The 24,893-nt window shown below is 35.1% G+C and overlaps 3 protein-coding genes across 4 annotated transcripts; 1 reads left to right on the top strand and 2 right to left on the bottom strand.

Moving 5' to 3' along the window:
• Positions 1 to 7,919: 7,919 nt before the first annotated feature.
• On the bottom strand, positions 7,920 to 11,817 carry LOC108827965 (protein transport protein SEC23 A). 2 transcript variants are annotated; one of them, XM_018601493.2, is made up of 6 exons: positions 11,599 to 11,817; positions 10,608 to 11,161; positions 8,714 to 10,534; positions 8,509 to 8,625; positions 8,339 to 8,410; positions 7,920 to 8,263 (listed from the first exon to the last, which is right to left on the bottom strand). In XM_018601493.2, exons 2-6 carry the CDS (start codon positions 11,082 to 11,084, stop codon positions 8,126 to 8,128), a joined length of 2,625 nt encoding a protein of 874 aa, XP_018456995.1. In that variant the 5' UTR covers positions 11,085 to 11,161; positions 11,599 to 11,817; the 3' UTR covers positions 7,920 to 8,125. The 2 variants fall into 2 exon arrangements, with proteins under 2 accessions (XP_018456995.1, XP_018456997.1); XM_018601495.2 differs by having other exon boundaries at positions 10,608 to 11,084.
• A 5,734-nt stretch (positions 11,818 to 17,551) lies between these two features.
• Positions 17,552 to 19,499, top strand: LOC108824106 (two-pore potassium channel 5). The gene is made up of 2 exons (XM_018597465.2): positions 17,552 to 18,745; positions 19,167 to 19,499. Exons 1-2 carry the CDS (start codon positions 17,685 to 17,687, stop codon positions 19,312 to 19,314), a joined length of 1,209 nt encoding a protein of 402 aa, XP_018452967.1. The 5' UTR covers positions 17,552 to 17,684; the 3' UTR covers positions 19,315 to 19,499.
• Positions 19,500 to 22,249: 2,750 nt separating this feature from the next.
• LOC108827991 (S-adenosylmethionine synthase) lies at positions 22,250 to 24,468 on the bottom strand. Its single transcript, XM_018601522.2, has 2 exons — positions 24,309 to 24,468; positions 22,250 to 23,599 (listed from the first exon to the last, which is right to left on the bottom strand). Exon 2 carries the CDS (start codon positions 23,583 to 23,585, stop codon positions 22,404 to 22,406), a length of 1,182 nt encoding a protein of 393 aa, XP_018457024.1. The 5' UTR covers positions 23,586 to 23,599; positions 24,309 to 24,468; the 3' UTR covers positions 22,250 to 22,403.
• Positions 24,469 to 24,893: the final 425 nt, after the last annotated feature.

Genomic DNA, 24,893 nt, shown 5'->3' with positions numbered 1-24,893 from the left:
AACTTACAAAATAAATGTGGTCCAACAGAATGTTTCTGTTTTAATAAGATAGATGGCACTACAACACAGAGAATTCATCTAGGTCTCAATAGGTACAACTAACGAACAAGTAGTAGCAGTACGCTATAGAAGTATATGCTGTATAAGTAATCACTAGATTTTGATCCGCGTTTTAGATGCGCGGAATATTTTACGATAAAAAAATTCACTGATAACTTAACAAATATTTTGGTAAGTTTTAAAGAGTATGTATTTAAAATATTTTTGCATTTAAATCAGTGTTTTTAAATTCAACCTGATTGTGATTATACAGGTTAATCCGGAGATCTGACAATTCAATTTAGGTTTCTAAAATATTCATATTAAAAAAATCAGTAAAATCCGAGACTAACCTATTGAACTGATGGATGACCGATATGTAATCTAATTGGATTTAAATTGTAATAGTTTCATAATTTGTAATCTTATAATCCAAATTTTAAAGTTCATTATTTTACAATTTATGAAATTATGATATTTCTACAAAATTTTAAAGAGAAAATGATAGATATAAAATAAATAAGATTAATTATTTTATTGTTTGGAAACATTAATAGTAGTATAAAAAATATATTGTTTGGAAACATTGATAGTAGTATAAAGAAATAAGTATATTGTTTGGAAACATGGACAGTAGCATAAAGAAAGAAACATTAGTGATTTAATGTAGGTTTAACTATAAAGTATAAAGGTGTATTTAATTTAAAAACTTACAAAATAAATGTTAGGTCCAACAGAATGTTTCTGTTTTAATAAGATAGACTAGATCATGACCGCTCGACCGAGCGGGAGTCAACTTTTTTTTATCTTTGTTTTTACTAAATGTTATACATGATCGTAAATGTTTAATTACTAAATTTTGATTTTTAAATTTTATGATTACGTAAAGTAGATTTTTCTAGATTTTTAAAATATAGTGCTATATATTTTGTATTTTCAACATTTATCATACAAAACTTACATTGGAGTATTATTTATATGAAAATATGTGTAACATAATATATTTATATATTATATAAACATATGCGCACCCGCACATGTTTTATTTTTTAAAATGTATTATATATTGTTTAGTTTTATGTAGTATTGAGTTTGTATAATTCAATTTTGTGTTTAAAGAACAATATCAAAACTGTCTTTCGTATGTAAAAACAACACTTTGCAAATGCAAGTTGTGTCTTTTTATTGTAACATAAATTTTATATAAAACTTATGTTTTTTGTACATTACGAAATTTAATTTTTTAAAATAATTATTACGTAATTTCAAAGTGAATTTTATCTCTAAGGTCTAATATATTTTATGTGTAATGGTTCAAAGCATTTTTGATATATATTATATTTCAGTTTGGTTTGTTTTTAGTATTATTGTATAAGTATAATACTATACAATATTACTATATTCTATACAATATATGAAGTTATGTGTTATTTGTTTTAGAAAGTAAATTGGCCCAAAGTAGTTATAAGAATAGTCATATATTTATGTATGTGTCTATGACTTATCTACCTAATGTTATTCATACTAATAAAATCAATATGGCCAATGAAAATATATTGATCAATTTAAAATGAATTGTATAGGGTAATTATAGAACGATTAATATTTTTAGTATTCTTAGTATATATCTTATTTAAATCGACATGTAATAAATGTAAAAATTATATATGGAATATGGACAAAAAGAAGAATTGTATTTAAGGGAATACATCAATAAAAAAATTAGACTATGGTACGTATTATATAAAAAGAATAAGACATTTAATTTAAATATATGAGGTCCACCTTTAAAAATCCACCTAGAAAAAGTTGCAATGTTCCTGTTTTAATAAGATAGATTAGGTAGAGACCTGCGCCTTGCGCATGGTGAGTTAATATAACAATTATATTTGTTGATTATAAATATTACTGTTATGCTATATCAAAATTAAATAGATTAATATCAGTGTTTTTAAAACCGGACCGGCGAGCGAACCGGAAATATTTTGGGTCACGGGTCATTGTGGTTCGACCTGGTTCGACCGGGATCGATTAGATTAAACTGAATTTATTATTTTATAAATATTATATATCTTTTTTTCAAAAAATAGTCATAATGTTTAGAAAACTTTCAAAAATAACAAATTCAAATGTGATAAAATAATAAAAAAAAAATTAATAGTTCAAATCTAAAGTCAATAGGAAAAAAAACATTTAAAGTTTATTCTCCAAATATTTGTCCTTCTAAATCTTCATCACCTATAAAAATTATATACACATTAGTTACAAAACTCTATTTTGGTTGCAATTTGTGACAAACGAAATAGTATATATGTTAAAAAGGGAGAAAAAAATAATTATTTTATTAACAAAATTTTGATTTTTATACGAACCAGGGTTTCGTCGGTTCGTTGGGTCACTCGGTTTCCGGGTTTTTAGCGGTTCAACATGGGTTTTTAACCGGTTCAACTTTAGTTGGGTTTTGACATTAAACCAACCCGGATAGGTGTCCGGTTCGCGGTTGAACCCGGTCCGACCGCCGGTCCGGTCCGGGTTTAACAACACTGATTAATATGTACCAAAATCTTATATAGGTTGAAAAATTATGAATTATAAAAAAGTCCATACATTGACTTTTGTTTCGTCGTCTATGTCAATTATAACTTTATAAGGCCCGCCACAAGTATTATTTATGATAAAAGCGAACTTAATGTAAATAATTTTAAACATATCATAATATTTTAATTACATAATCCCACATGTATTTCCAAAAATTAAACATACTTCAAAAAACGAATTAAAAAAAAAAAAGAGAAAGGGGGTTAGGGTTCATAGCGAAGTTTCTATTCTTACAATCAGCGTAGTTCCATCAGCAAGATCACGAGTCTGTTTTTTTTGTGCACTCCCAAGTTTGTTAACTACTGCTTTTCTATCTGATCTTCAGTTATCAGATTCTTGTTAATTTGCGATTATATATGTTATCAGTTGTCCCATCTTTTGAAAATTTTTAATCTCTAAATTTAACCTAAATTGACAAATATTTTGATTAGATCATAAAGCCAGAGAGAGCGTAAGGAGGATTAGTTTTCGGTGTGCTTTTCCACTAAGATCTTAAGGATTGACCATCTCTCTGTTTTTTATTTGAAATTATTTATTGAAATTAATCAAAAGACTGAAGAAAATCCTAGAAAATATAAACGATACAAAATATAACTTCTAACAGATCTTATTGTTTTTCTTTTAAATTAAATGGACTGAGAATTTTAATAAAATCATCTTATCTATGTTCTTGCAGAATTGTTTAAGATGTGTCGTCAAGACCAAAATACAAATCAGATGGATCTGGGGAGAAAGAAGTTTGAAAGAACAGTATTCGTGTCTCAAGCTTTTGCCTCCCAACCTTCTTTGCATTGACAACAACGAAATCCAAACTTGACTACAGGTTAGCATCGAATTATTTACGAATTCTGTATCTTTTTGCACTGATGCAAGCACTGTTAATAAAAACATAGATTTGTACAGCCTCAGATCGCTAACAAAATCTAAGCCAGCCATTTCATTGTTATGAATGGGAAAATAAACTCAAAGAGAAGTGAATACAGAGAAGATGATAGGTTTAAAGCAAACTCGTCTATATATTTATATATTTATATAAGTTTGAATTTTTACTGTCATAAATGAGATTGATATATAGTATTATATACGACTAATCAAAATTATTGGCAATCCACATTGAAAGTTTTTTTAAAAAAAATTTACAGAAATTTTGGAAGTTAATAAATGGCAAAAAATACTATTATAGGACCATATTGGATTTGCCACCGAGGATAATATGTTTGTTGGTGCCACCGAGGATAATATGTTTCAGGTGAAGAAAATGAAGAATTAGTAAAACCTAAAACACTTATTCATTTTGAGTCAGATGGATATATGTTTTGTTTTTGTTGTAATTGGATAATCCTATTGTTTTGTTTTAAAAATTTATGAAGTTTTATCTGGTTTATAGTAATTTTTTTTTCTTTTTTGATTTGTATAAAGATTTAATAAATCTGCAAAAATAGAGAAAAATATATGAGAACAACTTTTTGGGGAAGACTGTTTGAGCATTTATCCTTGAAACCGCTTCTTCCCCTTCCATTTGTCATGAAAGATGATGTTGTTACACCAGACCGAGGAAGATGATCTCTCTTATTGCTCACTTTACAATTTAGAGGTTTGCTTTTTTTTTTCAGAACCACTTTTGTTATGAAAGCTATGAATTCTTTAGATGGTTTCTTTGGGTTTTCATTGTAGGTTAAACGCAGCAGTATGAATCGCAGGACATGTGTGACAGGTGCGTTGAAGGTTTTGAACACCATTACAGGGTAATGTTTGGTGGTTTAACACCTGAATCTAAAACTAACGTTTTTTTATCCATAAAGTCTAATGTAGTTTCTTTTTCTTCATACTTGCTTATTTCTCGTGAAGTCTAATGTAGTTTCTTTTTCACTCATGAATTTTTTAATGTTTTGTGTTCGTACAGGTTATGTTATTTATGTAAATGTCCTATTTTTCAGCAGCCATGAGGCAGCTTCTCTCCTTCCATGTGTTTCTCATCAGAAAGGTAACTCTTACTGTCTCTTAGCCATAATTACTCTGCTTTAGATTTCGTTCTTTGACAAATGACTATATATTAGCAATGAGGGAGGAGAATGAGTTTACAAAGTGGACCCTTTGGCCTGAAGCTAACGCAAGTCACTAATGAGCTCGAGAGTTACATCTCAACACAGGTCTTGTGTGATAAAGCAAGATGGAAGTGAAGCATCACCAAGACTTAAAAATACACACCCAAAACAAAACAAAACAAAACAAGTGGATCATACATTAACTCAGTTTCTTATTTAAGAAAGAATCATACATCAGTAGTGCGGAAAACAAGTGGATTATCATTAAACTGAGTTCAGACATTAGCTCAGTTTCTTACATTATTCAGTAAAACATGCTATATGGAATAGGAAGTTTTTTAAATTGTTGAGCCAAATCGCCAACACAAAAGTCATCCGACAAGTCAGCCATCTCTGTATCCATGCCTTGAAAAAAATCATCTCCAAGAAGTTGTTGATGCTTTTGGCTGTCAATAGGAGGATCAGTTTCTAGTGCTTCCATGGTTTGATCTATCGAAGGAACACCGTCTTGTGCCTCAGGATGCAACTGAGCAGCTGAGTTTCTGACAAAACTGTCTTGTTGTTGCCGACTCTTTAAAGGAACCGTTGGGATCTCATTGTTCTGTTGTTGTTCAGTCTTCATAGGAACCATTGGGAGCTCATTGTTATGTTGTTGTTGAGCCTTTATAGCAACCATTGGGAGCTCATTGTTCTGCTGTTGTTGGGTCTCCATAGGAACTGCTGGGAGCTCATTGTTCTGCCCCTTATATTGATCATATGGCTGAGCCGAGCATGGAACATTATGGGTGGCTTGTCCAAGAATCTTGTTTTGCTGTTGAGTAAGAGGCAAGTTTGAGTCTTGACTCAAATGTTTTTGCTGAGCATCTAGCTCTCTTAGAGCTAATAGATCATTCTTCTGTCTCAAATACTCATTCTTTTGAGCCATACGCAGAGCAGAAGAGTCAAACATTTGACTATCTATCATGCTTTGAAAATAGGGTTTGGATGAGTATAGAGCAGAATAACCGTGCCCTTGCTGCTCCTCCATGGCTTGAGCCGACATCTGAACCTCCATAAGTGAGAGATATGTTGCTTGTCGTCCAAGACTATGGTGTTGCTGCTGGCCGGAAGATTCTCCCAACAACCCACCACAAGAACTTAAGCTTTGATGTTGCTCCTTGCTTCGATTCAATGAGAAGTGTTGATGTTGAGAAGGCAAGTGACCAGAATACTCATTCAAAGCTTGATTCCCCATCATTGATGTCTCTTGTCCTAAATACTGGTTTTGGTACTCAATCCTATTGCCAGAACTTTGACCATATTGCTCCATGTGTCCAAGAATAGGGGTTTTCTGCTGACCATAAGACCTAAAGTCTTGATGCTTCTTCATTCCTCCATTGAATATTGGATAGTCTGAGTCTTGTCCCATAATTTTTTGGTGTTGAAGAGCCAAGTTTGAGACAACCTCACCAGAACAAGACCCACTCCATTGTTCCATGCCTTGATCTTGATGGGTCTCCACAGGAGCAGCAACACCATGATGAATACTGGTGATATGGTTTTGAGAGTTGTTCTCAACCAACTTTGAACTATCACCCCGTTCAAGTCCCATCACTATAGGTGCAAGTCTTGGAGCATATTGAGCATTGTCTTTACGCGGGTAAAACCGGATTCTACACAGAGCCAATTCTTGAAATCCCGGTTTATCCAAAACAAACTCATGCATCACCCAACCAGTAGTTATCCCATCTTTCACCGTTTCGCTATTGGCTTTAAAACATATAGTTTTCACAGAACAAACCCTAACTCCATCTTTATTCTCAGTCAAAACACCGGTCGTCTTCCATCTACCTGACCCAACAACCTTCCTGCTCGGTCTCTTCGAGTCAGTTTTCTTAATCCCTGGACGTTGTTTCCTCGTGACAAAATAAAACCACAAGTTCTCGTCGAAGCTAACGTGCCTTACGTGCTGAATAAGCCACGGTTCTTTCTCGTACAGATTGTGCATGTCGGTTATGAAACTAGGTCGTTTGTCTTGTTCGATTCTGCAACGAAGGATGTTGATGAGATCTATGTTTGTGGGACCTCGAGTCTGAGAGCATCGAGTAACATTCATAGTGTGATTCTGAGAAAACAATAGGGTTAAGAGCTTTCTCAAGGAGAGCAGCAAAGAGGGTAAATATAGCCATATAGGCATAGTCAATAAGATAATCCAATATTGTTTTGAATTTGGATTAAAGAAGTAACCTGGGAAAATTAAATGCCTAAATAGAATTTCCTACTTTTTAAATGTTGTGTGATTTAACAGAAAAAAATATTTTATCATGTAACTTAAAAATTAAATAGATAAATATGATCTTTCCAATATTGTATTGTACTTGGTTTACAGAAATAAGATGGAAAAACCTAACTTGTGAAAGTAAAACTTTATTTTTTATATTTTGTATGATTTATAAGAAAATGTTATTATCAGGTAACCTAAAAATTAAATAGAGAAAGTAGAAATTAAAAAAAAAAAAGCAAACTGAGCAGAACCAAATCAAAGTGATCAATTTTTAATCCAAGCCAAATTTTATTAAAAAAAATATCTGAACAATATGACATCTTACAAACCAAACTAAACCGATATTTCCTACATTCAATATTTTTAAATTTAAATTTACTTAAAACTAAAAAAAAAAGTCAAAACTGAATGAATCAAATAATTTAAGGATATGAAACTTTGAAGAGTAAAATAAATAGGTCTAATTGCCCAAGAAAAACATCGTCAAGTTTTTCAGTTTCAGGTTGACAATTTGTTGCGAAAATCAACTGGCAATGGGGTGAAACAATATCCCAAAAATTAAGCTCTTGGCTCTATAATCACACACTACTTCAAGTAGTCTACTTGTGGCGAGCAAACCAAATTTGGAAAAATGTTAAGCATTGAGATTCGAAACCTACCGCTCAGATAAACTAAGTGCATATGGTAGAGGTTATATTACATAATTTGTCTCTTAGCCTCGGGGATTAATCAAATTTACGGACCGAATGACTCGATTACCAAAAAAAAAAAAAAAAATCAAACAAACGGAGTTTTTACACAAACCATTTTTGTGATTCTAAACCAAAAAACAAGTTCACAAGACGCTTGGATAAATTCTGGAATGCAGACCAAGCTCAGAGAGAGAAAGAGTCTGGAATGCAGAGCAAGTTCAGAGAGAGAGAGAGAGAGAGAGAGAGTTTTCCTGAACGTACAAAAGTATGAATGTATCCACCTTAACCAATGAATCACTAGACTAGACTTTTATTTTGTTTTTATAATAACAAAGGTATAATTCAATTCAAGAACACATGAGAATGTTTAAAAGAGATATCCTAAAAAACAAAAGACTCAGTACAGTAGTAAGTACCCAAAATAACAAAAGAGAAGCGATTGATAAAAAGCAAGAGAATATTGAAATCTCTCTCTTCTTTCAAGTTTTCTACCTGGGCTCAGGAGGCACTACTTTCAAACTCCTCATCCACTCGCAGAAACTCTCTTCATCAAACTCTATAAAACTACTCTTTAGTTTCCTTCTTTGCTCCCCCGTCAACCTTCTTACCTGTGGAAATCTTGCTTCCTGCAACACATTATATTATACATTCAGATCAGAGGAAGACAAAGCAATCAACCAATCAAGATTTCGATGTCTTACCTGCTCATAAGGAGGATCTTTATGCGCTGGTATAAGCCGGCAAACAAAGTACCTAGCCTGTGAACTTCCCTCCTGTTGTTTCACATTACCACAATGTCAACAAGATTTTAGCTTCGATTCAGAGTATGATTTTTTGAGAAATGTGTATGAGATTCTGAGACATCAAGAACCTTGAATGCGAGAATGCGCGGTGCTGGAAACCGGAACTCTGTTAGTTCTTCAGCCAACGTTCTGCATGCTGCTAAAACCGCAGCGCTCTTCACCTCATCAGCAGACAGTTCGGCTCCCTAAACCCACAACAAAGATTAAACAAAAATGCTTATGACAAATATATATATTATTGCATGAACACTATGAAGACAAAGATAAACTTACCAACCAAATAAATACATCTGTGCCATGGTCAAGAATAACAGCCTTATCTGATTGCATTGACAGATCATAAGCTGGTAATTCTTCGAACGTGCCTCCTTCTTGGTGCATCAAGCAACGTGGCGCCACCATTCGTAGAGACAGGTCGAAAGATGCGTTTAGAAACAAGTTCCTTAGCACCGATCTTTCATCTTCATGACCAATGATGTTTCCCAACAGAGGACCCCTCCTAAGGTGGAAGAGGAGCTCCGGAAGAGAAGATAGTTCCTTGGGGAAGCTATAAAGCTTTGATTTTGGCACTTGTGATCCGAACTTCAAAGCAATGTCTTTGATTCTCTCGTCTACTGTACCACGCATATCCACTGCATCCTTCTGAGTTTTCGCTATTAGAAGCGTTCTCTTGGATATGAGAACCGCAGCAGCTTCGTCTACAACACTCTGAAGATATGCTGACACACTATCAACGGTTGGTAATTTGAACGTAATCACCCGAGACACATCTGCTTGATAAACATCTGAATAGTGGAAAGCAAACTGGAAAAAGACGTGATCGCTTTCGATGTCTCTCTTATTCTCCATCGAGATAGAGAAGCTTTGTGTCTCTTCGACACTTAGCATCTGAATACAAACAGCTGGATCACTCTTAAACGTCTCGTGAGTTTCTGAATGTGCTTCTTCCCCAGGACCAATCACTTGAGTTATACGAATATCATCTGAACATCGAACTTCAAGCAGACCATGTGAACCCGCTGCCCTAGTTGCCGCTCTCTGCAAGTCTACACCAAAGGCTTCACCAAAATCATCGTGAAGAACCAAAACACCACCTGAAGCTTTTGCGAGTGGTTGCAGGACAGGAACTCTAAGTGGGCAAGTCCCAGCGCACAATATGTCCACGACCGTGTTGTGTCTGTGAGCTTCACGCCCCAGATTCTCCATCCATTTTATAGCTGTCTTTTCCATGTAAGGATAATTTGGATGACTCATCGAATGGGGCACTGATCCGGGACCATATGTTATGGGTCCACCAGCGCAAACAATGATTCTACTGTTACCTCCGGCTCTTCTGACCACTCCCCCAGACATTTCTGCAGATGGTCCTTGAATTATGGCCAGAGCAGCCTCAACAGCAGTTCCAAGGCACCTGTCTCTAGACGCTTCGGGAACATTCAATGTGTATGGCCTCAAGGAGGAGAATATCTCATGTGCTACCTTTAGTGATGCATGCATCGGTGATAAGTATACACCGGTCCCATAAATCAGCGATTTCATCGACTCTGCAGATGGTGATTTAGCACCAGAGATAACATCAGCTGAAGCGACGGATTCTTCAGAGAAATCATATATCGAAACAGTACGGCCATACACTACAACCCCAAGCCTGGTGGTTTGTGGAAGCGAGTCTACAAATGCATGCAAAGAGCTCTGCAAGTGCTGAAGGTGTGGTTCATCTAAACACTCATCGATAACAAGGACGACTGGTGCAGATGTCCGAGAGTCAGAGGCAGGAACAAACCCAGGTCTCCTGTTTCCAGTCTGAACATAATCAACCAGAGACAACGAGAGTTCTGGAAAGTTACGCAGTTCTTCCTTGCTCATAGCCACGTATTCACCTTTACTCCCATTCATTTTCTCGCAGATGACGCACTGCCATTGCCCTGAACCAATTAATATGGAGGTGTAAGGATTAGAATACGCTCCACAGTGAAGACAGCGATGTGGATCACGTTGGATAATCTGAGGACCAGGACTAATCTCCCTCCCCGCAGAAACTATAGCTCCAAACCCCAAACTAGCAACATTCGCTAGCTTCTTCTGCCTTAAAACCTACAAAAGAAAAGAACACAGCTTAGCAAGTGAAATTGGGAGATTACGAACCAAATAGGACAAGAAACAAAACCTTATTTGCAGAAAACAAAACGTAAGGAGAGTCTGCAGCTATAGGTTCCTCCATTCTAACAACATCTGGAAGATCACGCTGAGATCCGGTAGAAGACCCGTTTGAGTAATAAGAAGGTGTAGATACCGGCAGAGAAGAAGCCGTGGCTGAAGAGTATCCCGTCGGCTGAGGAGTAGCTGGTGAGGTACGGAAAGGCACAGCAGCTGGTTTAACCGGAGTGTTAAAGACTGGAGGACCAGGGGGAGTACTCATACGAGGAATAGGGCTTCCGGTACTCATACCATTCGAAGGTGACAAGAGGTTTGGTGAATGCATCAGATCAGGTCTGAAACTTGGTGGTACTTGAGGATACCTAGGAGGTGTAGGTGAAGCAACTACTGGAGGAGTGTGAGAGAGTGGTTGTGGTGATGGTCTATTTGGTTCTAAAGGAGGGAGTGTGCCTGGGTGATTAACCGATCTCTGTGGTGTGTTAGCCATCTGATTAAGAATAGGTTCTAGCAAAGTAAGATGACAATCCACAAGACGAACAGCCTAGGACTGTACTGAGATTGAATCTGCAGAGAGTTTCAACAATTCGAGCTCAACAAGATCAGAAAACAGAGTTCGAACAAAATCCAAAATCACAATTCACAAAGCTGAACGTCTAGAACTGTATCCAGATCACGGAGAATCTGAGATCAAAAGATCAAAATACACAGGGAGACTGCGAAAGTTTTCTCTACTTACGAACAAAGTAAGATCACAAATCCACAAGCTGAACAGCGTATAACTTAACTCAGATCGAATTCAGATCAAGAATCTGCAGAGAGTTTCAACAATTCGAGCTCAACAAGATCAGAACACAGGAAAATTCAAAATCACTAGTTCGTTTCCTCGAACTGTATCTAGATCACGAATCTGCAGATAATCTGAGCTATTGCGAAAGCTATCCTACTAACTAAAACCTAAAGTTCGTTTTCGTTCCTTTTTTTGTTATAGAGAATTGACTTACCAGTCCCGATTCGTATCACCGACGATCCAGAGAAGTGTATATATCAAGCTCGCCGCAAAAGGCAAATCGGGAAATCAGGCGGCGATCGAGATTGAGGAAACCTAATCGCGAGATTCGTTGGACGAATTTTTGACTCGCATTGAATTTATCTCTCTAGCTTACAAAATCTCACGAGACTCCATTTTCACCTCTCGATTTTGTCTCCCGTGTGTGGCAGTATCGTAAATATTAGCTGCTTCTACTCATCGCACTTTGCCTTGCTGGCATAACTGTGAGATTTTATTGGTTTAAATATATAACGCCAGCACATTGCATGACGTGGCCGTAAAACGACGTCGGTTTAAGATCTCTCCAAAAAGCAGTGAAACAAGTAACGCAACGGTTAAAGACTGATACTGACCTACAGTGCATACCTTAGGGAACAAGAAAAGCTGATATCAAACTCCACTATAGATTGAATTTAGAGCATCTCCAACCCCTCTCTATAATTTACTACAAAATGGAGTGGAAATAGAATAACGAAGAAACAAAAAAGTGACTATTCCATATATGAAATAATGAAATTTTTGTTTCTTGATCACTTCATTTTTCATTCTATTTTATAGTAAATTATAGAGTAGAGTTGGAGATGTTCTTATAACTTACGAAAGAAACAATGAATGATAAATATTTTATTATTCTATAACATCAATGTTAATTTGTGAGATTACTATCTTTAACAATTTATAAAAAGATCCATAAAAAGAGATGCTGGTCCTCAGTTAATGTTTATGAAATTATTGTTTAGATGCTAGATAATATTGTAAATTTAAAGGATATCAATCTCACAATTATAATCTTAATGCAAGAATGGTTTCTCCTCCTTTGATCCATTTTGAAGAAGCGTATCGTACTGTTAAAATATAGAGATGTCAATCATGGACCTGGATCGCGGGTCTGGTCCGTAAAAAACTGTCGCGGGACGGGATTGGGCCGAGATTTTACAGACCCGCAAATTAGCGGGCTTTGCGGGACGGGTCTTTGCGAGACTGGGTCTTTTGCGGGACGGGACGATGCGGGTCTGCGGAATTACAAAGACCCGCATTTTTTTTCCTCTTCAATTCTTGTTTTACCTCAAAAAAAAAAGAGTGAAAAAGGTAATTTATATGATTTTCCTCTGAAAAAGAATAAAGCTTCAGCAATGATGATTCGAGCTCCGACGATGATGTTTTGAGCTCCATTAGTATTTTAATTTGGTGTTTTTTAATTAATTTTGGGATTAGCAGTTTAGTTTTGGTGTTTGATTATATTTAGTTTTTATTCATTAAAACTAAAAAATTGGTTATGAACTTAGGAGTTATAAGCTAATGAAAAACATATTCTGAAATTATCTTTAATTGGTATGTAAATATGTTTGAGTGTGACAAAATTAACTATAACTATTTTATTTGGTTAAGATAACATGAACAAGACTAAGCTCTGATCAAAGCGGTAACGAGAATAAGCTATGGTTAGAGCCTTGATCGACTAAGTTATTTAATTCTATAACAATGTTGTCGTTCAGCTGAAAGAGTTAGTCTTGTTACTGATTAGAGCCTTCTTTGATATGTATTTTATTCTTCATGTTCTCTCGTTACTTATCATTGTTATCTTGTTATATCAATAGAATAGAATATACATTAACATCTCATTTTTACATGCACTTTTTGTTTGGTTATGACTTCATATATATATATATATAATCATCTCATGTTCTATATGCACTTTTAATAGAGAAAATATGCATAATATATTACAAATTTTGAAGAATTTGCATTGTAGACATTTCATGTATATTAATTATGTGAACTTGGTTATGTAGGGGAGCAGCCTGATGCATCTTAGAGCAGCATGCAGCATCAGGAAGTGTTCTGGAGCGGCCTGCAGTGTCAAGCATGATCGGACACATTACATTAACGTATGTCCCGCGGGACAGCCTGTAAAGGAGTGTGCAATTTGCGGTACGGGCTTGGGACGACCTTTTGGAGACCGCAGCCTGCGCGGGCCTGACCCGCCATGACCCGCAAAGAGATGAGCCCGCTGCGGTACGGGACGGGACGGGACGGATCAACCTGTTTGACATCTCTATTAAAATATGATAGTGTATATGTTAAGCATATATCACACCTCCTTTGTCTAATGTTTTCCTAAGATATATATTTTGTTTTTGATCAAACTGTTTTTTTCCTAAGCTATATAATACCTAATCTAAGAATAAATAAATAGTCGTTTGATGTCAAAAATAAAAAAATGCAAAATATTTTGAATCATTCATTTTCTATTCATAGTAAAGCAGAATATTCCTATTCATAAGTCTTCTATATTTATGAACTGAAAAGTCTGAATGATCAACTCTTGCGATCAATTGTTAGAATCAAAATAGGTCTCACGTCTTGTTTCATTTTTTTTTATTGTTCAATATAAATTAAGAATGAATATATCTCGTTAGAGTGTAAATATCAACACAACAAGCATTTTCATATCCTTGACTTTGATTTTTAACAGTCCAATTTATTTCAATATCAAAGCAACATCATTGACTTTTTTTCAAATTAAAATAAACTATACGAGAACGTTGTCTTTTTCTTTGATTCATTGCCTCCCCATAAACCGAACTTTTCTAGATCCCATACAGGCCAATAGAGTCTTAAGAATACTTTCTGGATGTTGTATCCAATCCTTTCACCAAATTAAGATGGAGGATATTATATATTATGAAAAATCTCAAAACCCTACACGGAGGTAAGATTGGATGACCGATACCAGATGATAATAGATCCACCACAAAAAAGAAAATTAGCAAATCTCAATGTATATCAAACTCCAATATAAGTTGATGTGGGATTTATAATTTAAGAAAGAAAAATGAGGCAAACTATTTTTTATCACATAACCTCTGTGTTAACTTATGAGATTATTATCTGTTAACATTTTTTTTTTTTTGAAAAACAGCTCCTTAAAAAATGTTGGTCGTGGATTAGTTTATGATATTATTGTTTATACGCTAAATAATATTTTAAATTTAGAATCATAAGTATAATCTTAGAGCAAGAAGGGTTTCACCTCCCTTGGGTCCTTTTTGAATGTATTGGACAGTTTAAATATGATAGAATATGCTAAAAATTAGTCAATTATTACATCAATAGAAGCCAATGGTCTTGATCAATACATAAACATGTCACTTGTGCGAACATATATATCAACACTAATGCAAAATTTAATTTTCATACATGAACTTTCAAATTTCGGTTGTAGCATATTGACCTAATTTTCGGTCAAATATTACAGAAAATAAATTGTCATTGACTAGTAATAAGTAACTGGCAAATTCTTACATTAACATGGACCAACGGTTTCGATCAATACATGAACTTTTCACTGTGGAAAAACATATATCAACTAATACAAAATTTAAATTCAATACATGAACTTTTGAAATCTGATTTTAATATACATTGACCTAATTTCCGCTAATCAAAAATTAAAGAATATAAATTGTCTGTTACATGTTTTTTTTTTTTTTTTTTGCTAAAGGATTTTCAATTAAAATTGCAGGAGAAAAGAAAATGTTACAGCATAGAGCTAGTGGGCCAAGAGGCCCGATACTATTATAGAACCCAAATTTAAATAGAAACCCAATCTAAGTAGACCCTCCCAAAACAAAAGAGGGGAGAGACCCAGTTGGTATAATCGACATTGGTGGTAACGGTGTCTGTTACATGTTGATTAGGTAAAAATTTTATCGGTGGTAATTAAACCGCATTACGTGGTAATTGAATGAAAAAAATAAATTATTTAGGCCAAAATATTTTGTTGTCATGTAATTCATTTGTAAGCTTTTCTCTTGAACGTTTTGTTCTTTGACTTCTTCGACAAAAAACCCTAACACAGAAAACAACAGAAAGAAACGAGAATGTCTAACTTATTGTACAAGAAAAAGAATTAAGGTTGGATAAGTTCGACATTCTTGTTACTCTCTATTTGATTTTTTTTTCTTATGTTGTCTTTTATGTATTAGGTTTTTTGTTCAAAAAATCAAAAACAAAAAGTTCAAGAAAAACTAACAAACAAATTACACGAGAACAATTTTTTTTTGCCTTAAATGATTTATTTGTCTAAGTTAACTACCACATAATACAGTGTAATTACCACATAATACAATTAAAACATCACCTAATCAACATGTAGCATATAGTGTATGTTTTGTAAATAATTATAATGTTTGACTAGCGGAAATTAGGTCAATGTATGTTAAAACCAGATTTCAAAAGTTCATGTATTGATATTGAATTTTGTATTAATTGATATATGTTTTCGCACATTTGAAGTGTTTATGTATTAATCGAAATTGTTGGCTAATTATTTTGTTACTGGTTAACAACACCTCATTTTTCTGTAATATTTGATTAACGGAAATTAGATTAATATATGCTAAAACCAAATTTTAAAAGTTTATTATCTAGAATTTTATAGTAGTTGGTGTATGTTTTCGCACAGGTGATATGTCTATGTATTTATCGGAATGTTGGCTTCTGATGATATAGGAAATTGGTCAATTTTTTATGCCTAAGTAAATCAGACCTATATTCTCTTTTTTTCTCTAGTATATGCTAAGCATATCAGACCTATATTCTCATCTTTTTCTAAGATATAAGACCTGATGTATGTATAAATATATCTCGTTAGAGTGTAAGTACTTCAACATCAGTACAATAAGTATATTCACATCATTGACTTTGATATTTTTTCTTCTTAAAACAAACTATACTAGCACGTTGTTGTTGTTTTTTCGCTCTCCATAAACCAAACCTTTCCAGATCACATATATATCCAACCCCTTCACCTAATTAGGATGGAGAATATTAGGCATTATGAAGAATCAGAGCAGCCATTCTCTGAGGTTTATTGGAAGATAACATATGATAATAGACCCACCACGAAAGCAAAATTAGGAATTCACAATGTATACATTAGCGTGCAAAGGCCAAAACCCATGGCCAATATGATCACCATGATCATCAATTTGTAGAAAAATAATGATTTATATGACTTTTTCATGCTTAATACTCCTTATGTCACACAGTGTATAGATAATTGTGTAAAGGCCAAACCCATGACATATCATTGCTGTGATCAACATGTGATGTAGATTTGTAGAAAATAGTGATTTATATGACTTTTCATGTTTATTACTCCTTATATGAAACCAAAAGAAAATATTTTTAAAATTACATTCTAAATTTTATATTTAATTTTATTAAAAGTCCTTAGCAGAAAAATAACAATAAACTATACTCCCTCCGTTTCTTAAAGAGTGTCGTTGTGACATTTTTCATACAGATTAAGAAAGTTGTTGAAATATATGTAAATTGTAATTAATTATACCTCTTTGACCAATTGCATTTTAGATAAATAAAATTATTTATAAAATCAATGCAGTTTGCAATTAATTTTCAGCTGAAAGTTAGTATAATTTACATTGGAATTGTAAAGTGACACTCTTTGTGTAACAAGAAAATGAGTTTAGAGTGACACTTATTATGAAACAGAGGGAGTAATATTTTTATAAATTATTTTGAATTCTTATTTGTTTTAAATATTAGTTATAGAAAATAATGGATTTATAATTAAACTTCAATTTTTTCAATATGGTATAAATCTGAGAAAAAAATCATTAAATCTGAAGTGGATTGGTAGGGTAGTATAAACTACCCAAATGTACATTCGAATCAATAATTGATAAAGGAAAGTGGGAAAAGAAAAGAGAGATAACTAGTAACATTCCCTAATTTAATTATACGATTATAAACAGTCATTAGTATACATAAATAGCATATGTGGTCCAGAATATCGATTATCATTTGTCATACGTGGCATGTAGACCCCACGCTACAAAAGCCTATAAGTTATTACACATCCCAAAACACCAATCACACCACTTCTCGGTTTCTTTTTTCAAAAACTCAAAATTTATTTTTTTCCGTTTTGGAATTTTACGTTTAAAATAAAACATATTAATCTGATCTGATTATTCGTGCTAGTTTTAGAGATTCCTCCTTTCTTGGGAAATGGAGAACCAACCTTTAATCAGTCCTCCTCAATCACGCTACCCCCTCCACCCCATCCCGGAAAACCCCTCCTCCTCCACCGTCTCCACCGCCGTCACAATCCCTCACTCAATCTCAACCGCATCTTTCTTCCCAGAAACCATCCAACCACACCACCACCACCACGACCTCGAAAAATCCGAACTCGACGACAACAACGACTCCTATTTCAACAACCCTCGTCCACTCCACCGATGCCGCACAGCACCAGCCATGGTCATCATCAAAGACCTCATCCCCAAATCCTCCTCCTCAGACTCCAAAAAGCCATCGCCAATCTCCAAATCATTCATCAAACAAGCCATCCTCCTCCTCATCGTCTACTTAACCTTAGGCGTCTCAATCTACTCCTTCAACAGAGACCACTACTCGGGAATCGAAACCCACCCCGTCGTCGACGCGCTCTACTTCTGCATCGTCACTATGTGCACGATCGGCTACGGAGACATCGCTCCGTTGACTCCCTGGACCAAGCTCTTCGCTGTCGTCTTCGTCTTGTTCGGCTTCGGCTTCCTCGATATCTTGCTTAGTGGCGTCGTCAACTACGTTCTTGATCTCCAAGAAAGCATGATCCTCACCGGAATACAAATGGGCTCCTCCTCGAGAGGAGGGCATCACCATCGGTTCTCTGCTAAAGACTATATAATCGATTTCGAGAAAGGGAGGATGAGGATAAGGATGAAAGTGTTTCTGGCGCTGTGCGTCGTCGTTTTGTGTATCGGGGTCGGTGCGTTGGTTCTGCATTTCGTCGAGGAGCTCGATCTCGTTGACTCGGTTTACTTGTCGGTTATGTCGGTCACCACGGTCGGGTACGGTGACCGGGCGTTCAAGACGCTCCAGGGGAGGCTTTTCGCCGCGGCGTGGCTGCTCGTGTCGACGCTCGCGGTGGCGCGTGCGTTTCTGTATCTGGCGGAGGCGAGGATCGATCGAAGGCATCGGAGGGCTGTTAAGTCGGCGTTGACTAGAGAGATTACTGTTGAGGATTTGCTTGCTGCTGATACTTATCAACATGGTTTCATCAGGTACACAAAACTTTTATGTTTTTTTCCGACAACAAAAGTCTCCTCTCTGGTTTGGTCTGATTTTTAGAAAGTTTTATTTTATTTTTGTTAATATTGGATCATTAGTTTATACTTTTAGAGTGATCTTGAGCTGTTTTTGGTAATGGGGTCTATGCAATTCCTAGGAACTAACCGATTCTTGAAGCAACAATACGGTTTAGATTGTGTTGTAGGTCAAAGAGATTAATCAAAACTAAGCATATGTCAAACTTAAGACTTTTCCTTGCAAGCAACAGTTAACTATCAAAGTGTGTTAAATTTTTTAATTGGTTTGCTTTGTTTAATCTTATCCAATGAGTTTTAGACAGCAATGATTGACAGACTGAGTGCAAGTGATTAATCTTCTGACCTTTTTAAGTTTTTTTCTTTTGGTGTGTATCAGTAAATCAGAGTATATTGTGTTGAAGCTTAAGGAAATGGGGAAGGTCAGTGATAAAGACATTAACCAAGTTGTGAATCAGTTTGATAAACTTGATCCTAATAACTTGGGGAAAATCACATTACCTGATCTTTTGGGAGGTCCTTTGTGATATAAAACATACTTTATTTTTCCTTCTTGTACAATTATCTTTTTTTTTTCATTTTTCTAAAGAAGAACTGAACATATGTAGCAGCACTGATTCATACAAAGAGTTATGTCTCAGTTCACTAGAGATAATGTAAATGTGTATTCTTTTATCCTGTGTATAAAACTGTGACAATGTCAATACTCAAATTTAAGACTCAACAAAATGGACAATCCTAAATATATCCAAATAAAAATAGACAGTTCTCCAGAAAATAATATATATTTGAAATAATTAGCCTGTTCTATTGGATGTATTCACATGAGTTTGTAAGATATAAAACAGAAATATCAATAGAAAAGGAGTTTTGTGGTTATGGATTATACTAATCTTTGCCACTGGTGAGATCATTCGGTAGAAAAAGGCTCCAAAGTTGAGGCGTTTTGTCTCTTGATTTAGTAGAAAGGTTGGTTGACTAAAGTGCCATCCAAATCCATGCACAAAACTCGAGCATAAAATATTTGTTGATACAGTAACATCTAATTTGTTATATTTTCAAAAATTTCAGTCTTATCCTCCATTTTCCAAAATTGAACTTATCAATCTATCATTCAATTTTTAATTTAAAAAAAAACAAGTTGTAAGTTGTTAAATCCCAATACATGTTGGCAAAAAACACTATATATTTACACTGATTGCCTATAAAACACCACCTTTTATCTTTTTTTTTTCTTTTAATAGGTAATGACTTTATGTACGATGAATCAAAAGATATAGTAGAACCTCTATAAATTAATAATGTTGAGACTTTAAAATTTTATTAATTTATAGAGATATTAATTTACAAAATTTTCCTTTTTATATTTGTTTATATTTTTCTATTTTCTATTTTCTATAAAATAAGAAAATATTTGATTTTACCATATATATTATTTAAAGTCTAGAAATTTGACCTTCGTATTGTTTTGTTATCTTATTTTGTGTATATTTTTATGTTTCATATAATTGTCATGTGATTTTCGATATCATTTTACTAAATATTTCAAAATATATTGAAGTGTTAAGAAAAATAAATGTATTTTCATTGTAAATATAAAACCAACAATGTAATGTTTAGTTTGTACTTATATAAAAAGTATATAGTGATATATTATTAACTTATTGTTTCAACGAGACTATATATTTACATGAGAATTTTAAAATATTATAACCTTACTATTTTATCGATTTGTATCACATTTTACACCAATCCAAATTGAAACCGACGAAATTTATTAATTTATAGATATTATTAGTTTATCGAGTATTAATTTATTGAGGTTCTGCTGTATTAAGTCTATCGGTGAAGCTAAACAACAATGAGTTTTTAATGGTCGCATATGTACATAGTTAGTTAAATACGATTAAAATGTACGTATAATTTTACCATTTTATCTTATCGTTTTTGTGAATGGTAATAACGAATTTAGAACTCAAAAAATTGCGATCTAGAGAGTAAGACTACATGATTCATGTATGTTTTCTACTAGGGTTTTCAATATATATATTAATATATATTGAATAGGTTGGAAGTTAGATTACGCATATTACACATTTAAAATTTTGGAATAGATGCAGTAGATGTTTTGTTCTAGCTTTGAATAAATGGATAAACTCGACTGTTACTTTTTCGTTTCGATCATCTATTTCATGTTGGAGACAACATTTCTGCATTCGTACGTCTCGTATCATCGTATGGACCGACAATAAAGAATCACATAAAGTTATAGCAAAAGGCTAATGTAAATGGGATCCACATCTATATATCCATTTTACTTTGAACGGATCAAATACATGATCTTTGTTCTTCTTTAATCATTTAATTAGCACTGTCGTTCTTTGGTGAGGATTGCTTGTAGTTTCGTGTTGTACTAACTAGAGAATACGTGTATTGCCGTATTTGTGACGAGAATAGATCTCTATTTTCAATTGATCTACACTTATTACAAGTCAACCACTACGTAATAAAACAGATTTTATAGTCCATTATCTGTTGTTTATTTCTAAGTTTTTAAATCTCATACTTAACTGGAAATTTTGATAGATGGAATCTATAATAGTTGATGCGTTAAATCCACCGCTGCTTACTCAACTACTCGTCATTGTTTTTTTCTTAAAAGAAAAAAATTGAGGACTTAAGATATTATATAGTTATAGCATAGACTTGGGGATACATTATAAAATCATCATTCAGTACCATATACAAGTACATGACATGAAACGATATCAACCAAAGAAAAGAAGTTACACACATTTATCAAATCTGCTAATAGGATATCAATACTGCCTAACCCATTATCAAATAATATTATATATAATATTTGATATCAATTATCAAGTCCCCTCTATTGCCCGATAGAGAAAGCAAACACACCAACAGCTACTCACGACAATCTACAACTTGCTTCAGATCTTCGAAGTTTGGAGTCTAAAGCATGTTGAAGCCAGAAGCTTAAAGTCGCATAGAGTTAGCCTAGTGGTTAAAACTCTTGGATCACCTAGTAGAAGTCTAAGAGAGTAGATTCGATCGCTGGGAGAGATCTGATCTCTTACATAAATTAATTTAACATGTTTGGACCTCGGCATAAGGAGATCTAAGGGTCCCAAACTTCGGTCATTGAAAGTATTGTTACCAAAGAACACATGTATCAGTCATACATAGCTAGAGGCAGAGCATCATTGTTGCAGAACGAACTATTCTTGGATGCCTCTCATGTTTGAGCTTGTTTACCCGCCTTATGATAATGTGATATCATTTCGCCATTGAACCGTAGGAATCAAATTGACCCGAGTAGAATTTGCTCATCTTAGTTTTTTGTAGAATCAGAACAATAAAACTGCATAAACTAAAATCCAAACGTAGTAGCAATGCAACAGACTCCATGTTCAGGATCTTAACAGCATCATAACACTAACAGAATAATAGTAAACAAACCAGAAACTTTCATTCCAAAAGTACAAAAAGAAAAAGAAAAAGAAAACACAAACATAAGGATTGATTATTGTTCATGGTAAATGTTTTTAAAGTGAAAAAGATAGAGAAACAAGCATATGAAATGATATTAAATCATTACTTAAGCTTGAGGTTTGTCCCACTTGAGTGGCTTCACGACCTCCCAGGTGAAGTCAGGGTCGTCCCTTCCGAAATGTCCATACGCCGCCGTTTTCAAGAACCTTCCATTGCCTCCTCTCTTCAAGTCCAAGTTGATCGTCATCATCCCTGGTCTGAAATCGAAGGTCTCCTTCACGATCTTCAGTATCTCCTTGTCTGGAATCAACCCTGTTCCGTAAGTGTCCACAAACACAGACAAAGGCTCGGGAACTCCAATGGCGTAGGAGACTTGGACAAGAGCCCTACGAGCCATCCCGTTAGCAACAACGCTCTTGGCTGCTTGCCTCACGATGTAGGCACCGCTTCTGTCGACCTTGGTCGGGTCTTTCCCTGAGAAAGCACCTCCTCCGTGAGCTCCCCATCCTCCGTAAGTGTCGATGATGATCTTACGTCCGGTCAAACCGGCGTCACCGTGTGGTCCACCGATCACGAACCTGCCTGATGGGTTGAGGTGGAAGATGGTTTTGTCGTCCAGGTACTTCTCAGGGATGATGGGTTTGATCACGTGCTCCTTGAGGTCACGTGCGATCTCATCGTTGGTGACGGTCTCATCGTGCTGGGTCGAGATGAGGACGGTGTGGACACGGACCGGGACCATCGCGCCATTGTCGTTGTAGTACTCGACAGTGACTTGGGTCTTGCCGTCCGGTCTTAACCAACGGCAAGTCCCGTTCTTTCTGACCTCAGTAAGCTTAGCACCGATCTTGGTCGCGAGAACATGGCTCAGAGGCATGAGCTCGGGGGTCTCATCAGTAGCGTAACCAAACATGTGTCCCTGGTCACCAGCTCCGATGTCTTCAGGGCGCTTGGTGAAGTGACCGTGAACACCTTGAGCAATGTCTGGGCTCTGCTGCTCGATGTTGACAAGGACCTTGCATTTGTCAGCGTCGAGACCGACATCATCAGAGATGAAACCAATGGAGCGGCAAGTGTCGCGGACGATCTTCTCGTAGTCGACGGTGGCTTTGGTGGTGATCTCACCGAAGACCATGACCATGTTGGTCTTGGTGCAAGTCTCGCAGGCGACTTTGCTGTCGGGGTCTTGCTCAAGGCAGGCGTCGAGGACAGCGTCGGAGATCTGGTCGCAAAGCTTGTCTGGGTGTCCTTCGTTGACAGACTCAGATGTGAATAGGAAAGTCTCCATTTTTTTTCTCAAAGCTGCAAAAAGAAGATAAGAAAGATTGAATCAGCAACCTCAAAAACAAGACTACAAGTGGAAGCAATAATATCCTTGCTTTACAAAAAAAAAAAAAAAATCTAAAAAGAATCATTTGATTTACAGTCAAGTGGGTGACATAAAGGTAGAGAGATTCCATTATCATTTGTATAACAGCATAAAACAAATGCTTCTTTATCCTAAATGATTCGCTGCTTCTAATCCTCATAGATTCCCCAAAAAGGGTTATGACAGAGTCACAGCAGCAAAATGATTGTGTCCATTAACTAGACGAATACTCATTTATTTATGGCTCAGACTTATCGCACATAAACTTTTGACTTAATAGCAGTGCACTTAGTTAAAACTAACTAAAAACATAAACAAGTTCAATGAGTAAAATCCAGATCTTAGCAAAAACATAAACTCATCATGAAGATCCGCTGAATAAAGAAGTCGAAAACGAACAGATCTATCGGAGCTAAACCCTAAAGCGTAGATCTGTGGCATTACACATACGAAACATTCACAGATCCTTCAAATCTAACAAAAAACGTCACAACACTATCGCAGATCCAGTTACAAATACGGCGTAAATGGTTCGAAAATTTTCAAATCTGAATCGAAAAACCATAGAAAAATCTCATTTCGAGAGAAACAGACGACGAGAAGATGAATCGAAAGAGGAGGGGAAGAAGGAGAGCGATATACCTTTGGGGGATAGAGAAATGCGATACAGATCTGAGTCTCTCTATATGCCTCTCTCAAAGCCAAATCTTAATACCCAACGAAAGGAAACGACTCGGGGACGATTTGTGCTTCTAAACGGCGGTTTCTATTTATAGAGATTAACTGCTCTGCTGACTGGCTACCGAACCTATAGGTTAAACCACCACCTCTTTTTGCTTTCGACTTTTACACTCACTTCTTATTAGGCTTATTCGGCGGCTAATGCACAATTAAAAAAAAAATACATATATATATATATATATCTTAATTAATTTAGTTCAGAAAACTTAGAATTAATATGTAATTTCCTAAGTACTATGTGACTATGACTAGATCCACTTGTTGATAATTAATAACGTCATCATGGATCTAAAGTGTTTTCACACTCTCGCCTATATGGTAAGGATCTTAAGTGTTTTCACAACTCTCTCCAACCGATATGGTAACTCCAGATATACACTATATTTTAAATATATATTCAATATTTATTGACTAACCAGATTGATGTTCCAAAAAGAAATATATATATATATATATATATTGTCTAACCAGATCTTAATGTAATAA

The sequence above is a fragment of the Raphanus sativus genome, chromosome 9 (assembly GCF_000801105.2).
Source record: "Raphanus sativus cultivar WK10039 chromosome 9, ASM80110v3, whole genome shotgun sequence".
Lineage (NCBI taxonomy): Eukaryota > Viridiplantae > Streptophyta > Magnoliopsida > Brassicales > Brassicaceae > Raphanus > Raphanus sativus.
Note: the sequence above shows the minus strand (reverse complement) of the source record. Positions and strands in the feature narration are given on the sequence as shown.

Coding starts and splice junctions, on each gene's coding strand:
- LOC108827965 (XM_018601493.2), bottom strand. CDS start 11,084: ATGGCTAACACACCACAGAGATCGGTTAATCACCCAGGCACACTCCCT. Junction 8,626..8,713: donor CAGATGTATTTATTTGGTTG/GTAAGTTTATCT, acceptor TTGTGGGTTTAG/GGAGCCGAACTGTCTGCTGA. Junction 8,411..8,508: donor CGCGCATTCTCGCATTCAAG/GTTCTTGATGTC, acceptor GTGAAACAACAG/GAGGGAAGTTCACAGGCTAG.
- LOC108824106 (XM_018597465.2), top strand. CDS start 17,685: ATGGAGAACCAACCTTTAATCAGTCCTCCTCAATCACGCTACCCCCTC. Junction 18,746..19,166: donor TATCAACATGGTTTCATCAG/GTACACAAAACT, acceptor GGTGTGTATCAG/TAAATCAGAGTATATTGTGT.
- LOC108827991 (XM_018601522.2), bottom strand. CDS start 23,585: ATGGAGACTTTCCTATTCACATCTGAGTCTGTCAACGAAGGACACCCA.